General features: G+C 41.8%; 1 protein-coding gene across 1 annotated transcript in view; it reads right to left on the reverse strand.

Annotated features, from left to right (window-relative positions):
• LOC126262745 (U3 small nucleolar ribonucleoprotein protein MPP10-like) overlaps positions 1–21,487 on the reverse strand; it is a 75,901-nt gene that overhangs the window by 25,557 nt on the left and 28,857 nt on the right. The window contains exons 7-10 of the mRNA XM_049959554.1: positions 20,144–20,302; positions 9,695–9,803; positions 8,688–8,854; positions 7,847–8,046 (exon numbers count right to left, since the gene is read on the reverse strand). Coding sequence (XP_049815511.1) covers positions 7,888–8,046; positions 8,688–8,854; positions 9,695–9,803; positions 20,144–20,302 — 594 coding nt within the window. The 3' untranslated portion in view covers positions 7,847–7,887. The remainder of the gene's footprint in view (positions 1–7,846; positions 8,047–8,687; positions 8,855–9,694; positions 9,804–20,143; positions 20,303–21,487) is intronic.

Genomic DNA, 21,487 nt, shown 5'->3' on the forward strand with positions numbered 1-21,487 from the left:
TGCTATAGACTCTTTGTCTTCAGAACCCTGACTTACGTTTGTAAGTAAGTGAAGTACAGCAGCTGTTGTTGACCTGCCCGTCCGAAAGCCATGTTGCGCATCATAAAAGAGACTATTTTCTTCAGAGTAACTTAATATTTGTTCTTTCATTATCAATTTCATCACCTTCGCTAGTACTGGTATTATAGATATGGGCCTGTAGCTTGACACTTCATGTGGACTGCCTTTTTTTGTAAACAGGCACTGTGCGTGCTACTTTCAGGAGGTCTGGAAATTCCCCCGTACGGAGGCTTTCATATATTACTACTGCTAATGGCTGTGCAATTTCACTGATTATAGTTTTTAACATAGTACAGGAAATGCCATAAATATGAGGGCTCCCTGAAGATTTGTAGCTTTTTACAATTTTTATTATTTCTTTTGGATACACTCTCTTCCATATTGCCATGCTGCATTTATTCTAAAATTTCACAGCAGTTGCAGGATCTGTTCCAAAGTCAGGAATTTCATCTACTGTGTTTTCCACTATTTTTATAAAATAGTCATTAAACTCATCTGGACTGCAAGAATTAGAGTAAGAGGTGGGCTTTTTCCTGTGCTCATTAACCAGGTCCCATGCTGCTTTACAAGGATTGTGAGCTTCAATAAATCTGGCATTGCTTTCCTTCTCTGCTTTTTCTACTTCCTTTCTGTAGGTCCTTTTGGTCTGTAAATAACTAGAGCACAATCTATCCTTAATATCTATATCTTTAGCAGCTTTGACCTTGTCATTTGGTATCTGGACAATACATTTTATTTTGGTTAGTCTAGGAGTATACCACCTCTTTACTTTGTTACTTTTTGTCTACATTTTGATGTAGCATTTGAATATCTCTTGAGTTTTAATGGGTAATGTTCACCAAATTTCACTTTAAGGGACAAATTTCACTTTAAGGGTCTGGAACATGTGATTGAATGCAGAATTTGGTGGCAATTCATCAATTATTTGGCGCCAATCTATAGGAGACACTGTAGTTTTGAAATCATCTAAGCTTTTCTTTGTAATAACTCTATTTCTGAATACATAATTTGAATGCCAGCTGGGAATTTGTTGTGTCCTTACTGAGTTTGTCCATAACTTCATGATTACCGCATGGTGATCTGCTAATATAGGGTCCACCACACTTACTTTGTAGTCCCAACTATTCAGGTTTGTCACAATTGTGTCAAGACAAATAAGTCCTCTTGTTGGTACAGAGTTTCCTACGAATAGCCCATAGCTGCTTACTAAGTTCATGGAAGCTCTTTCTTTATCATTACCTTCTCCAATATGAATGTTGAAGTCTCCACATAAAGCAATTTTTGTCCCTAAGTGCACTAGGTGACACAGACAGCTTTCCAACGGGTTGAGGAAACTTTCAAAATTTCCATCTGTGGAATGGTAAATGGAAACAACAATTAAGTTGGCATCTGACAGACCCAAAGCAGCTAATTCTAGGTCTAGACCTACACAAAATTTACTTAAGTCAATTTTATTGGCACTGAGTTTACTATTTGCATACACAGCCACACCACCATTGATTGTAGTTTCTCTACACCATGCAGTCACCATTTCTAAATATTCAATGTTTCTGTAGTATTCTGTTTGTGGTTGGGCTAGCCTGTGTTCACATATACGTAATACATCAAGTCTCACTTCATCAACGAACAGTGATAACGTATCAAGTTTTGTTCTGAGGCACTGCACATTTACACTCGCTATAACTAAGACAGCATTTTCTTCAATGATATTTCGTTTTTCACTGGAATGTTCTTGGTCTTGGGAGTTTATTGTACTGGTGCACTGGGCATCCTCCAGAACAAAAAACATTTTATCACACTGTTCTTCGGCCATATACTGTTGCCCATTATTTTATCTTTTAGGCTGAAATCAACACCAATTTTGAAGCAATTATTTATTCCCTTTGTTTCCAGTTTTTCAACTGTAAAATTGTTGTGATTTCGGAAAGTGTTCTGTATGCTTTGCACAAATACAGCAACCTGGATATGGCAATAATCTTGTCTCTTGACATTAGCTGAGAGACAAATGGTGATGCAAGAACAGAGTCCCACAATTCCAAGTTCATTACAACACACATTGCAACACAATTGCAAAGAACTGGTGAAATTTGTGTATTCTCACTGTGCTCCAAATTCCATAGTAAATTTCATTTGACTATGTTTCAACAGTAAAGTTAAGACAGAGTAGCACTTGTGGATCTATTTGTCCTTCATTTTAACAATATTATGGAAGGATAGTTGATAGTTGCTGCTCACCATAGAGCGGAGATAAGGAGTCACAGAGAGGCACAACAAAAAGACTGTGACAAAATAAGCTTTCGTCCAACAATGCCTTTGTCAAAAATAGACACCCACGCATGCACGCGCGTGCCCCCCCCCCCCCCCCACACACACACACACACACACACACAGTCTGCGGCAGCTGAAGCCACTCTATGAGCAGCAGCAACAGTGCGTGATGGAATAGGCAACTGGGTGGGGGTAAGGAGGAGGCTGCGGTGGTGTGGGGTTGGGGAGGGATAACAGGATAGGGGTAGAGGACGGTTAAGTGCTGCTGGGGAGCTAGCTGGGACAAGGTGGACAGAGAGAGTAGAGCAGCTACATGCAGTCGGGAGGTTAGAAAGAGGGCAGGAGAGAGAGGGAGAAGGGTAGCAGAAAAGGAGAGAAGTAGAACGACTGGGTGCATGATGGAATAGAGGGCTGTGTAGTGCTGGAATGGGAACTTTTGGACTTTAGGAAGTATGTAGAATGTAGGAATGCAGGGAGAGGTAGGGGTGAGGAGAGAGATGGACTCGAGGAGAGGTTCTGGGATGGGCTTATATGGGCATAACAACCAATAAACTGTCTGTCCTTATGAATGGACACCAACAAACTGTGGCCAAGACACAACTGGTCCACCCTGTTGCTGAGCATGCTGTCCAATGAGACTTTCTTCATTTCAATGACTGCTTCACAGCCTGTGCCATATGGATCCTTCCCACCAATACCAGCTTTTCTGAATTCCACAGGTGGGAATTCTCCCTGCAATATATCCTAAGTTTCCTTAACCATCCTAGCCTCAACCTTCATTAGTCATTGTCCTCACCCATATAGCCCCTCCCCCTTCCAGCACTAAACAGCTCTCTCTTCCACCAATGCACCCACTCTTTTTACTTCCCTCCTTTTCTGCTACACCTCCCCCTCTCTCCCCAACCCTCTGTCTAACCTCCTGACAGCACCTAGCTGCCCTACCCTATCTCCACCTCGTCCCTGCAAGCTCCCTAGCAGCACTTAACAGTCCCCCACCCATACCCAAATATCCCTCCCCCTCCCCACCCCAGCCTCCTCCTTATCCCCACCCAGTCGCTTCTCCTATCATGCATTGCTGCTTCTGCTTCTAGTGTGGCTTCAGCTGCCACAGACTGTGGTCATGTGGGTTTGAGTGTGTGTGTGTCAGTCGTTTATTTATGACAAAGGCCTTGTTGACCAAAAGTTTTTTTGTGGCAGTCTCTTTGTTGTGCCTACCCCTGCAACTCAGCATCTCCCCTTTATGGTGAGCATCAACTATCTGTTTCATAATATTGTTCCATCCTGGATTTTCTATTGTCTTTCATTTTATTTTTAGAAATAGGCTCTGATCAAAAAATGAGAGACAGTTCTGGTCTGCTGATAATTCATCAACAGGTACCTGAATTCCACTTGTTTCTGCAAAGATAATTAGGTTGCGCATTAAATCACACCATTTGTTATAGAAAGGTACATTGTTAAAGCGAAAGAAAAATCTTGCATATCTGAAACTTGTAGACTATGTTTTCATGGCCACTTGCATCTCTACTGGCTACAGCGCAATTTTCACTTTCTGAAAGATATAATTGCCATTTCACTGTTTTATACCAAAATCTAGATTTCGGCCTTAGACCATTATCAAGTGTTACAACTGTAGAGATGCTCTGGTCCTCTGGCTCCTAGGTACCAAATACGCAGCAGACATATTTGTGGAGTATACTCGTCTATACAACGTCCTAATTCTTGGCACATTACAAACATTTCAGTTCAATGACTGACACAACATACGTCAAGACTTATTCACACCCAAGCAGAGTCCTGGAAATGTACAAATCTGATATCCTTCACTTGCACTGTTTCAGCAGTAAACATCCACTACACATGCAAACACTATCTTAGTTCATCCATGTATTAAGCAGAGCACAGTTCACAGAATATTAATCACCGGCTTTTTGTAGTTCATCAATGTTTTGTTCGTGTTTATATGCACAAAAGCTAACAGACCAACCATGTGGTACAACTGCGGCTCCATACAAAAGTAAAATTGTTAACACTTTTCACTCTCCAGCTCAAATTAATAATTGTCATCTTCTGAAAATTCTGCATTTCTGTCTGACAGTTTGTGCAATTCTGAGCCATTATCCAAGAGTGCTGAGTTTGATAAGTCATACTTGTACGCCAAATTATCTGAATTTCAGTGCTACTATGTTTTCACACACCTATCAATGTAGGAATAATGCAACACATCATGAAAAATAACAACCTACGACCATGCTCCTAGTGTACGAGGAACTCATGCAACAACGCCAAAGTCAATGAGACACTGAAGCATGCATCAAATAAATGCCTTGAATATAGAACTTCTATTGCCTCCTAGTGATGAACATTACAATTACCTCAAGCCAAATAACTATTCTTGCAACACACCAACTGAAAAGACACTTTTAAATGGCAGCTAAATAGGATGCAACTAAAGAATATATGGCATACATACAAAGGATTCAAGATTAACTCTTACCAAAGAATGGTATATTCGTATGTTTTAACTGGCAGACACTTTAACAGGGTGTATATGACCCAGGAAATCCAGGAAAAAAAACGGGAATTTTTCATTGTTTTAGTTTTCACTTAAATTTTTGTAATTTTGACTGGTGAGAACTGATTCTCTAGCAAAGAATAATACTGCAGCAAAAAAACAAACCACAACAAGAAAACAAAGTGCATGCACAAGCATCTCCAAACAGCAAAAATATGTCAAAGGCCTTAGGAAGAAGACTATGTAATACTTGATAACAATAAACTCCTTTCTATGAGCGTGAAGTCACAACTGTTTACATTAGGCTCATTTGAGCAGTTGCCAGCAGGCTCATGCAGAAGTGCAGTTGACTTGCGAATGAGCAATACCTTCTCCCGCTTCTGGCAGTAGCTGGAAGCAGCCAAATGCTAACGAGAAAAATTTTTCTTGTGCATCCTAGCTGCCAGATTTGCGCATGTGCAGAGTTGTAGTGGGAAGGGGGGTACTTGTTTGCATTAAGTGATTTTGCCGTTTCCTCTTCGTTTACAGCTCCCACGTCAAACGAAAACAAAACAGATTTCTGTGGCCGGGAGCTATCAAACAAATTAAAATACATTCACATAATTATGGAAGGCAAAAATATATTGTTAGTTTCAGTTTTCTGATTTGATTTGATTTCCAAGTTTTTAGCAGTCAAGCATAAATCTCTCTGCAGAACAATGAAGTTATTGTTGTCAGTTTGGTAAAGAAATTTGGCTTTATTAATCTTTCTTGCTGAGGCAATCAATTTATTTAAAACAAAGTGTTTCATTGCAAAGTATTGGCTAGTTCTAATTGTTCGCAGAATTTCAAGTGCATGTTTCCATCTTCTGGCCATGTACGGCATTGTGTCATAATAAAGAACCAAACATAAGGTATTACAGTACTGCTACGCCAAGAAAATTTATGTCCCATAAACCACACTGAAAAGCTTAATATCAGGTGGGACCTACTTCGTTGTGAATCACGACAAACCAATGTGCACTTCAGGCTGAATTATGCATTTTAGTATAGTTTATGTAATTCCGATACTCTTTGAGTATGATGTCCTGTTTCTTTTATGGTGGAATGTAAGATCTCTTTATGCTTTATACATACAAACATGCAGGCTTCCTCCATCACAGCTGTGCAGGAGTAATAACGCCCGTTTTCTGGCACCTCTGGCACTGCTAAATCAAACCTATTTCTGACAGTCTTGGGATAGTATTGTGAATGGTGGTTTGAAAGACATTACTTTCAAAGGAAATTTTCTTTTAGACAAGATGAATTATGTTATGTGTGAGAAAGTGGGATGAATTTCTTAAATCACAGAGCGTTTGACTCTCGTTTAAAACTGAACACCTTGAGGACCAGCCACATAGAAGAAATTCGAGCCCAGAAGACCAGAGATCGTAAATTTACTGACAGATTTGTGTGTCATACCTTAAAGTATAACACGCGCAAAAAAGATCAATATTACATGTGAAAGCTTAGCTTCTCTTGTAGCTTATTAATCTTAGAGACCAATATTATATGTGAAAGCTTAGCTTTTCTTGTTGCTACACTATGTATATTAATGTACACCGTTAACTTTTCCTCTTTGTGTATTCGTGGTACATAAGTGCTATTGGCTTACTACAGCAGTTGTCCTATGCTCTGAATATCTGCTGTCATTGGCTGGCGAGATCACGTGGCATGAGATATGATTGGCTTACAACAGGGCATCGCAATCTCGATTTCAAACCTCTGAAAACTAATGTGTTGTGTTCAGTGCAATTCGAATTTACACTTTCGTAATATGAAAATATGCAGCGTACATGTTGCTGATACCAAAGGTCTTTCCAAAACTTCTCTCTCTCTCTCTCTCTCTCTCGTTTTTTTCCCCCCTTCATCAAAGGTCTTTCCAAAATTTCTCTCCTTTTTTTTCCATCAAAGGCCATTCCAAAACTTCTCCCCCCTGTTCCCGTTTTTCCGGGAAGTTCTACGCCAGTGTATAAAACTTTAACCATTCAAAGGGATTGATAAGTTTTACAGTTCCGAGGGAAAAATCTACGGAAACCCTTCTGTCACTTAGCACAGAAAAAGTTATTTTTGCCCGGGAAAAAGTATATTTCTAAACAGGGTACCCGGGAAAAGTTCTGGAATTTTTTTTTCCTTGTCCACGTATACACCCTGTTTAAGAAAGACATTGTATTCCCTACAATAACCTATTTACAAAACTTAAGGAACCATCTTTCAGGGCAGAAACTACAAATACTCCTCAGGCCCTAGATTATGCTGTTAAAATTAGGCTTCCAACAGTTGACTAGAGACACACAAGCAGTTGAATCCTTTTTCAAGCTGATTCTGATCCTGAATCCAAATAAACATAGATGTTAATGCAGTTCTGTCTTGAGCTTCAACAACATGCAACTAAGCTTGGAAAAGCACGAATGGGGGCATTATTAAAAGAACTCCAAAAAATTTTGTCGGCACTTATGAAGATCGCATCATTATTTAGTCTACTGAAAATACATTGGTGATTTCCTTCATCAAATACAATGTAGTGTTTTAATAAAATGTAACTGTCTTTCTCAAAGATGTAATCTGTACAGCCTGAAGCAATTGGCTTTAGAGAGAATTAACCAGTGCGCACAACATGAAGGAGAGTAATAAGAGAAGAAATGAAGTTAAGCTTATGGGAAAACTGGCACTACTTTACTTCCTCACAATGTTGAGACAATCTGTCAAGCAGACAGATTAATATACTACACTATGATTGCATTTATTAGTATGTATTAATCTTGCAACAACAGAGAACTTAAGAAACATGAAAGCAATAATATATTTCCTAATTTGCAAAATGATTTGAATATCCTTTGAAACGACACACATTTACTGCACTAACAATGTATTCACCGAGGTTCTTTCTTACTTAACTTTGGGTTGATTAGATAAGACAAACATATCCATTTTGGAAAAAAAAAACTCTCCTAAGCATTTTTGAAACTATAACAGCAAAATTGGTACCTTTCATAGTTCAACCACGAAGCTCCAGGGACACTTGTTTTTTATAGTTTCAATTTCTTGGCATTAACTGAATGGTGTGCAATGCTAGCATCCCGTTTTGCTGCACTGAGCCTCTGCACCTGGCCCCGGACTTCATCTTGTAGTTGATTGAAGAATGCAGTGGATGACTTAATGCCACGATCAGCACCAGAATCTTCCAACTGAAAACAATGAGGTATGATTATAGAAAAGTTTTCATATGTAAACATAATTCACTAGCACACAGTATGCAAAACATGAGTATTCGTATGAACTAAAACAAACAATACACAACTGTTTTAAAAAATATGAGGCTGAGGTCCTATTGTTGCATGAGAAAAGAAAAGGATGAAGGAAAATAACATTTGAGGTTATTCACAAAAGAAAGGTCACTTTAAAGTGTTAGATGGAGAGAGAACCATTCTCTCAGTACTGTATCCATAAAATTAATATTTTCTCCCATTGTAGTCTACTACTATTGCCCAGCTCCATTTAATTTTGGTGAATGCTAAGGGTACAGATACTTATACTTAATATATACTTTTGCCTATTGCTTTTAGTGTGGTCATGATATCCATTGCTGCTACGTGAAGCTTATTGAATTTTCATCAATATAACTGGCTTTCACACCTGACTTTCAATTTATAGGGGCAATACTCTCAAAAAAGAAGTAACAAGACAGGTACACAAAATATTTGCAATGTCATTTATGACATGATTTAAATATCAGCAATGTGTAGTGTGTACACAAGCAATTAAAAATTCTGCTGTTTAATTTCTCAAAAGAGTTATTCATATGAGAGGTGAAATAATATTTGCTTGCCTTTGAGATGTTACTGCCTCTAACCAGTACACCAGACACCTTTTGCTTCTCCACCATTCTCTGGGCACGCCTCTTCTGTGCCACCTTCTTACGACGACGCTCCCTTTTTCGGTCAGTGGCAGTCTTCTCTGCCGTGCTAGCAATGTCTCCACCTCCGCGTGGTTTTGCTGCAAAGTTTAATAAAAGTTATGTATTAAAAAATACGACAAAAATTATTAATAAAACATTTGCCCTTGCATCAAAGTACAAAGTAAACAGAGAATTAATAACAATATGAATTCCAGGGTATATGTAAAACTCAGATGTCCTTCAGATTTAACATGTTTGTCCAACTTTCAGGCACTCAGGTAAGAAATTTGAGCTTCTGAATCAAAAGAGAACTCCCATAACTAAAGGGAGATCTTGTGCAGCTCTCTGCTTGTCAAATGATTACTGTTGGTCACCCAAGAATCCATTGTGAATTAAGCATATGAGAATAAATACAAACTGCATCCAGCAGTTAATCTGTAATTTCTCCCAACAGAGTATAATATTCACACAATGGTGGCAGGAGAAAACACACATAAAATGTATTGAAATGTGCAAGCTTTTGGAGCCAGTGGATCCTTTTGGAAAAAGGGTTGAAGGGAAAGGAAGAGGAATGAAGGAAAATGACTTCTAAGGTTTGTGAATCGAGGGAAGTTATATGACAGTCACCCAGGACCCCCGAGTCCGGGAAGACTTATTGGACGAGATGAAAATGAAAGAAGAAAGAAATTTGTGTGTGTGAAATCAAATCTGCACATAACTGAAATTGTGCCAGTAGATTCTTTTTTAGTGAAAGTGAAATATAAGTTACAATTAAGTCACTGCTCTTATATTGGGAGACATATTAGAGCCAGTTTATGTAAAGCAAAGTTCTGATTTGCATATCCAATTGTTTCACTTTCTGAGATAAAGAGATAAATCCAGTATATTTGCTCCTAATTCCTGAAGTGCACTTTGTATTTGCTTTCTGTGTGACTTACATTTGACTTCTTCTGGTGCAAGTAAAGTTGCATCACTAGTAGCCGCAGGTGCCACCTCCTCAACAGAAACTGCTGGGAGATTTGTTACTACTTTCACTTCAGGAGCAACCTATGACAAGAAAATGAAGGTAATCAAACTAACACTTAGAAACACGCACAAAGGAACAGACGACAAATCAGTTCAATCGATTAAAAATGCCTTTATTTAAATATACTGTGAATTCGATTACACTTGTATTCTTCTTCTTCTGCCGGCCGCGGTGGTCTAGCGGTTCAGGCGCTCAGTTCGGAACCGCGCGACTGCTACGGTCGCAGGTTCGAATCCTGCCTCGGGCATGGATGTGTGTGATGTCCTTAGGTTAGTTAGGTTTAAGTAGTTCTAAGTTCTAGGGGACTGATGACCTCAGCAGTTAAGTCCCATAGTGCTCAGAACCATTTGAACCATTTTCTTCTTCTTCTTTAATATCACAAAAAGAAGCATTCAGTCTAGCTGCTACTCTATCTACTGCTATTAAGTAAGTATTTTTAGCATAAAACATGAAACCCCAAAAGGGCCAAATATGGTTAAGGGAATTATGAAATGCTCAATTTACAGTCAAAGTCTCCTTGCAGGTACTGCAGTGTGTCATTTTAACAGTCACTCATGAACGCTGAGAAAAAACTTCCACATTAGTGTCACATAATTCAAATCCTTATGCACCTCCTCCCACTTCATTATCCACAACTGAGATTGAAACACTAGGAGCTACAAAGAAGTTTGAGCCACAGCCTTCCTTGCTGATAACTGTGATCTATGTAGTAACACTGTTCACGTTTACATCGCACTTCACTTAGCGTAGACCGGGACTGTGTCCTAGGCATGCCCGATGTTGACTGACTGGGCACGGCCCGTGCTGCTGGAGTTGTTGTTGTTGTTCTTGTTGTTACGCCGGCAGAGGTCGCGTCCGAATTCTCGCGTGCCCTCTGGTGGACGGGACTCTACTTGCGGCAACTACCGCCCGTGACGCGCCGTGCCAATGTGCGCCTCCCGCGATCTTTCTGGTGGCTACTACACTCCTCCTTCGGGGGGGTGAAGCCACTGTGATCCACTGCATCGGAAGGTGGAGCGTCGGGCAGGAGCGATGACCTCCACATCCATTGGATGGCCGGAGTCGAGGGGATCTGCCAACCCTCGAGCTGGAACCTTCGAATACGGCTGGAAGTGACCCACACGAAGAGGCCCCCGTCGTCCCACAACCGGAGCTCGGGACAGAACGGGTGACAAGCTGTCGAACTCCGGATCCCGTTCCACCTCGGGAGGGGCAAGACCCAGTGGTGGGGATGAAGGGGAAGGGACAACCACAGGTGAACTAGCCCCCTGAGAAACCGAACCTGCGAGGGGGGCCAGCTCTCGCTGGGGCATCTCGAATGATGGCGATGCCGGTGCTGGAGCTACTGGAGGCTGCCAAGGCTGAGAACCATCGCAGTGCGGCAGAGTCACAGCGGGGAGAGGAGGTAACGTCCCCTGTGAAACCAATACAGGTGCCGGCAATGGGGAAGCCGGTGTCCGAGAGGTCGGAGGGTGGGTGCCCGAACGTGGACGTAGCTGATTTTGGTGACGACGTACCACCCGATCCCCCGCCTGCAAGGTATAGAGCCGGCGGCCATTTCGGCGCAGGACCACCGCCGGTATCCAACGTGGATTGCGACCAAACCCACGGGCCCAGACCGACATACCCAGTGGAAAGCCAGGTACTTCGTTTTGTGAAGACTGGCGAAGACCAGGCCGGAGGAGGTGCAGCAGAGTCCTAGGTTGACGCCCATGGAGGAGCTCTGCGGGGCTGCGGTCGCCCATTGGTGTGGTCCGGTATGCCGTCAAGAAAAACGTCAAGGCTTCCTCTGCAGGAAATTCGTGCACATACTTTTTCATCTGCGTCTTAAATGTGCGCACCATGCGCTCGGCTTCCCCATTCGATTGTGGATGGAAGGGGGGAGAGCAAACGTGCCGAATACCGAAGCGCCTACAAAAATCCTGGAAGGTCTGCGAAATAAACTGCGGTCCATTGTCTGAGACCAGGGTGATTGGCAGACCTTCCACAGAAAAGATTTTTGCTAGTGCCTGGATTGCAACTTCTGAAGTGGTTGAGGAGCAGCGAACCACATATGGGAATCGGGAATAAGCATCAATGACAATGAGCCAAAAGCCATTGAGAAACGGGCCCGCAAAATCGATGTGAACACGTTCCCATGCTTGTTTTGCCGGCGGCCATGAAGAGAACGCTGCCCTGGGAGATGCTTGTTGGCTCGCACACTGGGAACAGGCGGCCACCAAGTGCTCAATTTCTCTGTCAATACCGGGCCAGTAGACATGTCTGCGAGCCAAGGTTTTAGTACGGGAAACACCCCAGTGCCCCGCATGTAATAACGTGAGGACCTCCCTTCGTAAACCTGCAGGAACAACCACACGAGGAGCTGTATCATCGGTAGCCAGAAGGAGAACTCCTTCCAAGACCGAGAGGCAGTCTCGTAGAAGAAAATAATTACGAAGAGGGTCCGAGGCCCGGCCTGAAGGGCGGGAGGACCACCCCTGCTGAATGAGGCGAACTACTTGCTGGAGAACCGGGTCAGCCGCCGTTTCCCTGGCGACTCGAGAACTAGTGATCGGAAAGCCATCAACTGCTTGGCGGGATGCCACATCCAAATGAAAACACATAATCTCCTCTCGATCGAACGTAGGATCCGGGCCCACCGGAAGACGGGAAAGAGCGTCGGCGTTGGCATGCTGTCCTGTAGGGCGAAAATGAATGTCATAATGGTACTTAGAGAGGAACAAGGCCCAGCGCTGTAGTCTGTGGGCCGCCCTATCCGGAATCTGAGAGGTGGGGCCAAATAACGATATTAACGGCTTATGGTCAGTGATTAACTGAAACTTCGTGCCGTACAAGAAAGGGTGAAACTTGGTAACAGCGTAGACAATGGCCAAAGCCTCTTTTTCCACCTGGGAGTAATGGGCCTGCGCGGGACTAAGCGTTTTAGACGCAAACGCCAGTGGTTGCTCGGAACCGTCTGCGTTGCGATGGGCCAGGACCGCCCCCACCCCATACTGCGAAGCATCTGTAGCCAGGACCAATGGCTTACGGGGATCAAAAGTAGCCAAACAAGGGGCTGAAGTGAGGAGGCCCTTCAACGAGGTGAACACTCGCTCGCATGCAGGCGACCAATCAAAAGGAACACCCTTGTGCAGAAGGCAGTACAGGGGGTGGGCTATAGTGGAAGCCCTGGGAATGAACCGGTGGTAATAGGCTATCTTGCCTAAAAAGGCTTGTAACTCTTTCAGCGAAGTGGGCCGAGGAAGGTTGACGATACCTTGGACCAAACTTCCTAGTGGCTGTATGCCATGCCGAGATATGGTGTAGCCCACATACTCAATGGACGGTTGGAAGAAGGTTGACTTACGCAGGTTGCAACGCAAGCCCACAGACCTGAATTTGAGAAAGAGGGTGCGAAGGTTGTGCAAGTGTTCCTTCGTGCTGCGGCCTGTGACAATTATGTCATCCAGGTAATTAATACAATGAGGGATTGTCGACGTGACATGCTCAAGATAACGCTGGAATATCGCCGGGGCACTGGATATTCCAAAAGCCAACCGCTGGTATTGGAAAAGGCCAAACGGGGTGTTGACGACCGCCAGCCGTTTGGAGTCCTCATCAAGAGGTATCTGATGATAAGCCTCCGACAGATCGATTTTCGAAAAATATTGGCCACCCGCCACGGCGGAGAACAATTCATCAGCACGAGGCAAAGGATAGGTGTCCACCACCAATTGGGAATTAATGGTGGCCTTGAAATCGCCACAAAGACGTAAGTTTCCTGAGGGCTTCTTGACAATAACGAGGGGCGAAGCCCACTCACTGGAAGAAACGGGAAGAACGACCCCTAGGGCTGTCAGCCGGTCTAGCTCTTCCTTTACCTGAGGGCGGAGAGCCAAGGGGATCTGTCTCGCGCGTAGAAAACGCGGGCGAGCCGACGCCTTCAACGTTAAGTGAGCCTCAAAATCGGAAACACACCCCAGGCCCTCCTCAAAAATATCTGGGAAGTCTGAGATCAAAGATTCCAATGAGTGATAGGGAACGTCTTCGGAGACCAACTGTATGGTGTCAGCAATAGAAAAACCGAAAGCCTAAAGGCATCCAGGCCAAAAAGGTTAGCGGAGCTTGCATCACTGACAACAATAAAAGTAATAGGCCGAGTGACTGATTTGTAAGTCACGTCGGCAGTGAATTGACCCAGTAGGGGAATGAACTGTTTACCATAACCTCGTAGACGCCGGTAAACTGGCGCCAACGGGGGCGATCCAAGGTCGGAATAAGTTTGTGCATTCAACAACGAAACTGCCGCCCCCGTATCTACTTGCAGTTGTAACCGGCGCGACCGAACCGACACCTCAATAAAGAGTTTGTGGGCCGATGCGTCGGGAGCCTGGCCCGATGAAACTTCCTGAATGTCAACGTCCATGTCCTCTGTACTTGCTTCCTTCGATGCCTTTGAGGCTGAGCGGCAAACTTTAGCAATGTGACCTTTTTTATTACATTTGCGACAAACGGCCCAACGCTGGAGGCACTCTGACCGATCGTGATGTATATAGCACGACGCACAGGATGGCAACAGGGGCCGGCGGCCGGAATTCTCCTTACACGCCGTGCGGGAGCGGCCGTAACGGCCGGATTGTACCGCTCGCACGTCGTCCACCCCGGACACAGTGGACGCGGCCGCGCCACCCTGAACCTCCGCGACGTCGCACCACGCTTCCAGCTCTTGACCTGCTGCGTGAGAGACTTCATACGATTGAGCAATGGACAGAACTTCCTCGAGGGAAGGGTCTTCTAACTGCAGGGCCCGTTGCCGGACCTCCCTATCAGGGGCCGAACGAACAATGACGTCGCGACTGCTCCGTGACAAAATGACACTTGCGACTAAGACCGTGCAGGGTAGCGGCCCACGCCCGGTAAGACTGATGGGGCTGTTTCTTGCATTGATAGAACTCGACCCTAGCCGCCACAACATGCGTGCGGCGGCGATAATAGGAAGACAGCAACGAACACAATGCGTCAAAAGTCAAGGACGAGGGTTCCTGCAACGGCGCTAGCTGCCGCAAAACTTGATACAGCGAGGGAGATATCCAAGACAAGAAGAGAGCACGACATACCTCCGCCTCGGCAACATGAAACGCCTGGAAATGCTGCCGAAGGCGATGTTCATATGCGTCCCAATCCTCCGCAGTCTCGTCATACGGGGGAAAGGGAGGAGGGAACTGCGCCGGAGCAGACGGCGTGGAGAGCAACGCCGGAAGCACTTGTTTCATGGTGGCCATGAGTTCCGTCTGCTGCACAACCAAAACTCGCACCAAATCCTTCATGCCGTGGAGAAACTGCGAAACCGGAACAACGACGCAACACGCGAAAGAATGACCCTACTCGTCGCCAATTGTGTAGTAACACTGTTCACGTTTACGTCGCACTTCACTTAGCGTAGACCGGGACTGTGTCCTAGGCATGCCCGATGTTGACTGACTGGGCACGGCCCGTGCTGCTGGAGTTGTTGTTGTTGTTCTTGTTGTTACGCCGGCAGAGGTCGCGTCCGAATTCTCGCGTGCCCTCTGGTGGACGGGACTCTACTTGCGGCAACTACCGCCCGTGACGCGCCGTGCCAATGTGCGCCTCCCGCGATCTTTCTGGTGGCTACTACAATCTACATGCTCTTCCAAATTTAGATTTTCACAATATTTCTAATCTGTGACAGTGAAATGTTGATCCTTAATGACTGTGGTCAATACCTTCATTTATCCTAAAAATCTATGACCAATTACCTCACTATTCAGCATTATTCACAACTTATGTCAATGCATCCCTAATCTGTGAAGTCCCTTGAAATTGTAAACCACAGACACATACATTTTCTCACTGTAATCACAAATAACATAAGTTAAAATGTGTGTGTTGATCAGCAACTGGAGACACTATCCTCTTTACTAAAACAGTTCTCAACCTACCACTGCACGCTGACCAAAAGCTGAAACTCTGAAATGGAATCACCAGTATGATCAAAAGTAGGGTACAGTAGAAGAATCTACATATAAATCTTTACTCTACAATCCACCTAACAGTGTGTGGTGGAACATACTCTGTGTATCAGTGTTGTTTTGCCCTTTTCTGTTTCAACTGTAAAAGATTCACACAGGAAGAATGATACTTTGAAAGCGTCTGTGCAAGTTCAAATCTCTATAATTTTACCTTCATGATCTTTTCATTAAATATACACACGAGGAAGCTATATTAGTCAACTCTTCTAGAAATGTATGTTTCCGAATTTTAATGTTCATGCACAATGTCTCTCAGAACAGCCAAAGAGATGCTTCTAAGTCTCAAAAAGGTGCCATTAGTCATGTTGATAAAGCAGTTGTGATCTAAGAATGTCTGTCTTATAGGTTTCTTTGTGCTAGATGGTCTGTCTTATGCACTTTGCAACAATTCTAACTTCAATAGTCATATACACTCAAGTTTCCTGAGTATTTAACATTGTACCTTACTTTGTAAAGTCTTTAGTAATGTTGGCCAGTCTTATTTGGGGTCCCACCTACTGCTTGTGTAAGAGATATTTGCTTTTCCGAAAGTACAGAGGGTATGACAGAGTAATTAAAAAATCAGAGCCTGAGGCTTGATGACTCAACACATAACCATTACTTTCACAATTGTTTCAACAAACACAATAACTATAAAATAAGACAAAAGTTAAAGGGAACAGGAGAATCTTCTACACTTAACTGGGCAGACTGACCTTGCATTCAAAGTGATCCAGTATTTATTGGGGCACACAATGATTGACAATAGAGTAAGTCAAATTATTTATACCACTGCCAGAATAGTCTGGCCCTCATGATACAGAGAGAAACAGTTTAATACTATTCAGTGTGAAATTACAGTTTTTGGGTACCACAAACTGGTAAGTCAATCTCATTTTGACTATAGCGTTTACTGTTATTATTTTCTTGCTCCAGTTCTCTTTAGTGACAGTGAATATGCTTTGCTTCTGATGGAAACTGAACCATCTGGGTGAAAAATAAGCATCTATTTATACCAAAAAGCAATATCATCTACATTCAGTGTATTCACGTTAACAGTATCGCAAAAAGGTTACACAAAGCAAACTGTCATTATAAAAAATAAAAAAAAAATAAATCCTCTTATGACATTTTCTATTATACTTTGAATCACTTATGAGGTGTGAACAAAAAGTAAAAGGAATTTCTTAATTTTGCAGGTTTTATTCAAACTATTTTCAATTTTTTTATCTTATTGGTACACATGTTCCTAATGTACATTTGCATTCTAGCTGTTTTGAATATTTAATTTATTGTTCACAGTCAAAAAGGTTAATGTATTTTTGACTGCTCTGCAAATTTTTACTTTTGAAAAAGATGGATCAAAAAATCTGCATTAAATTTTGCTTGGAAAATGAAATAAAGTGCAACACTGCATCTGAAATGTTGGCTGTAGTTTTTGGTGAATCTACTATGAATAAGACAAGAGTTTACAACTGGTATAAATGTTTCAAAGAGGGTCACATGAAGACACTGAAGATGACGCCCTGTGAAACAAGTAAAGAAAATGGTTCCGAAAAATTACCAAATCATTATCACTATCAGAGGTTGCTGATGATGTTAGCACATCCTTTCGCTCATGCCAAGCAATTTTTTTCAGATATTTTGGGCATAAAACTTGTAGCAGCAAAGTTCTTTCTAAAACTGTTGAATTTCAACCAAAAAAGACAGCACTCAGGAATTGCTGAATGAAGTCGACAATGATCCAGAACTTCTAAAGAATGTTATAACAGACGATGAAACATGGGTACACAGGCATGATGTTGAAAACAAATCCCAATCATCACAATGAAAATTGCCCAGAGAGCCAAGACCAAAAAATATTCAACAAGTTCAATCACACGTGAAGGTTCTCCTCACTGCTTTCTTTGATTACAATAGGATAGTGCATCACGAGTTCCTGCCTTCTGGTTGTATGGTCAGTAACACGTTGAAGTTATGTGCCATTTGCATGAAACAATCTGAAGAAAATGACTAGAATTGTGACAAAACCATTAGTGGAAATTACATCACAATAATGCTCCTGCTCATGTCTCAATACTTGTTCATGATTTTTTTTGGCAAAAAAAAGGAAACTGTTAATGTTGCCTCAGCCACCATATTTGCTGGATATGGCCCCCTACAACTTCTTTCTATACCCGAGGCTGAAAAGAACCATGAAAGGATGTTGTTTTGCCACCACTGATGAGATAAAAACACAACTACTGAAGAAGCTGAACACCTTAATGAAAAGTGTGATTCCAAGACTGGAAAAAGCGTTTGCACAAGTGTACTATATCTCAGGGAGATTACTTTGAAGAAGACAAAGTTGTTGATGGAAAAAAAAAAGATTCTTTGAGAAAAACAATAATTCCTCTCACTTTTTGATCACACCTCATATGCTTAGATTTAACTGTGCATTTAATTCGGAACAATGAAAAGTTTCGTGTATTTTCATTCGTGCTTCCATTTGACAAATATTGAAACTATATTGGTGTTGTAATATGCACATTCTTTCAGGTAGAATGGTGTCCTTTGCTACACACCAAGATTTTCAGTTTTCTTACCTGACTAAATCCAAACTTCTATTTCCATTTCTTAGTGGGATTATAGTTGCATATACTTTACTTCATTAATTTATTACTCTTATAATAGCTGGATCTCATCGGTCCACTGCCTTGAGGCCAGCTAGAATGAGAGGCATTTCTACTGGCATACGTCTGTGTAGTGTGTACACACAGTGATGTGAATTGTTACAAGATGTGACACACCTATACTGACAGCAACATAAATGAATATGAAGTATAAATATGAACAAATCTGGTCATTTCTTCGGATCTCTTCGCGCAAATGGCACATAACTTCCAGCAGTATTCCTTACCAAGAGACCAATGTGCTCATATTTCAAAAGTTAAGGCTTCGTAGATAACATATTCTTCTTGTTAACTGAAATGGATAGTTGGAAATGAAAAGCTAATTAGATATCATAGTGAGAAGAATATGAATACTAACTAGCAGTATGTGAAATGGAAGTGCCTTTGTCCTCTGTCAAAGGCAGAACCCTTTCTTTCATAGATACAAGGAAGCATCAATTTATTGGCAGTTCCTGTGGTTTTTGTACCCTTTGTAGGGAAACCATATTTTTTCCCTATTACAGAGAAAAAAAAAAGACTGTTTTCTTGTAGGAATTTGGTCCACAAGGAAATGGTAATGTTAATACTAGTCTAAAAGCTAAAGGAAACAGAACATCCTCTAACAATCTTCCACTATGAGAGTATTAAGGATGCTTCCATTCTGAAAACATAAATGTTCATAGTCTTATGAACCAGCTGATCACTTCAAAATTTCAGAACAGTTCCCGAATAACATACCAAATTAAATATACAAGATTATGTTACTACAATTTTGCACACCAGAAACCTCTCAATGGCGCATTCCAAATGAGGAGATACCTCACTAGCATACTAGAAAGCCTTTGAACACATTTGAAACCACCCAGTGGTGCTATGTCCTTTTATGGACTTGTGCAAGTAAAAACAATAAGAATGACAACAGAGCTTGAAAAAAAAATGCAACCCTAAAATTAAATTTATGTTCTCACAATGGCTCCATCAGTCAGCTTGAAGTAAATCAAGACACAGTTTACTGTAGCCTCTAATACTTTATAGATCACAGCCCACTTTATGCTGTCACTCTCTTGCTTTATATACCTATAACCTTTTGTATCCCGACAAATGCCACTAGAACTTTGTAGCATTCAGAAAAACAAGTCACCTTTTGTACTACACCAATATACAGGCTCACACAGCAGTAAGAACTGGAGATGAAATAGAACAGATGCCTCACTTACAATACTCACTTCAACGGAAAAATGCAACATTTCATTCGAAAGAGATAAAAAGTGGAGCAATGGGAAAATTTTTCCTTTGGATGAAGAGTACTTAACACCCTACACCACTGTATTGAATGTAATGCCATAAGTAGTGAAGACTAACGTCTTTGCTGATGTTTCCAAAGAATAGAAAGCCATTAAGGGTTCATCAACATACTGACAGAAATATTACTGCAGAATTGAGAAGCAGTTAAATGTTCACCATGACACCTACCCGACAAAACAGAGAAATTAGAAAAAGATTTAGGAAAGGCAATGCATAGCTACAATTTCAGGGACATATGAAATAACACACACTGTGAAATACATTATGGAGGCACTTCACATGAAAAGTGGTACAATCATTTGATTGACACACACTCACAAAAACAGTAAGCAGTAATGTTGCATAGCAGAATTTGTGTACAAAACAAACTGTTAACATGAAACAACAAACCCTCACCATTTTAGGAGTGTAATGAAAGTTTGATAATGCATCAAGCTTGGAAAATAAATTTGCCATGAGGGTCTGGATTTCACGATGTTCTGCAGGCTCTTCTTCTGGCTTCTCCTGCCCAGGTGCTGCATCGTTTGATGTTTTTTCTTTCTGCTTTAGGTACTCCTGCACAGAAAATTGGATTGAAAATGAACACACATATCTAAAGTAAATTGAATATTAAATTAAATAAATTGATTTTTCTTTGCACGTCATCTTGTGGATAATAATGACTTTTTGTTTCCTCAATAGTAGCAGCTCAGCTTGATTACTCTCTGTGGCACACAAATCATAAACTTAATAAGGTAATATGCTTCAACAAATTGAATATAAAATGAAGAATGTAGTTGCAGAAACTGATTAAAAGAATAAATACTGTTTCCTAATGCTATGAGGGAACTTCAAAAAGTAAGTTACACATTATTGTGGCATGCCAAGTAATTTTTATTGGATGCTACATTACACTTCCAAGTGACACAGAGACAGGACAGTTTTTTCATAGTCAAAGTCTATACACAAGGAGTCAGAAATTCTACGAACTACTCAATTTCTCAGTGATAGGAATCTGCTCCTTCATCAAAGAACCATTTGAGAACTGCTGTGTGAATGTTCTCATTACTGAAAAATCTCTCCCCCCCCCCCCCCTCTCCCCTTCCCCAGATGTCCTTTCAGTTTGCCAAACTGATGGATATTTCATGTTGCAAGATCTGGACTTAAGATCGGCATTATCCATGTTTGTGTGGCCTTGGTCAAATTGTTGACACCATTTCTCTATGACTGGACACTAAACTGCATCTGAGCCATATATCACCAGAATTTCGTGATGAATCTGAATGTAATTTAGGCATTTTACCCACAAGAAGCATACTTCAACTTTGGAGTGTTTCAAGTTGCTGCACTGTGTCACTTGCACATGTGATGCACTTATCATTCATATCACAACAGAACTGTGTCATTAGCAGGAAAATGAGACCATGTAATCTCTTCTGACAATGTGCCATTCTTGTTGCAGAATGATCTCAGTGTGGGACAATGTGTAACTTTCTCTCTGTACTGACTATGTATTATTTCTGTTCTTGTTGTTAAGGTCCTCAGTCTGAAGGCTGATTTGATGCAGTACTCTCAGCTAGTGTGTACGGTGCAAGTCTCTTCATTTCTGCAGAACTACTGTAACCTACATCCAATTGAAAATGCTTACTGTAGTCAAGTCTCATTCTCCCTCTCCACATTTTATCCTCAGGATGTGATCCTCAGGATGTGCCCTATCAGTCTATTCCTTCTTTTAATCAAGTTGTGCCATAAATTTCTTTT

The sequence above is a fragment of the Schistocerca nitens genome, chromosome 6 (genome assembly GCF_023898315.1).
Source record: "Schistocerca nitens isolate TAMUIC-IGC-003100 chromosome 6, iqSchNite1.1, whole genome shotgun sequence".
Classification (NCBI taxonomy): Eukaryota; Metazoa; Arthropoda; class Insecta; order Orthoptera; family Acrididae; genus Schistocerca; species Schistocerca nitens.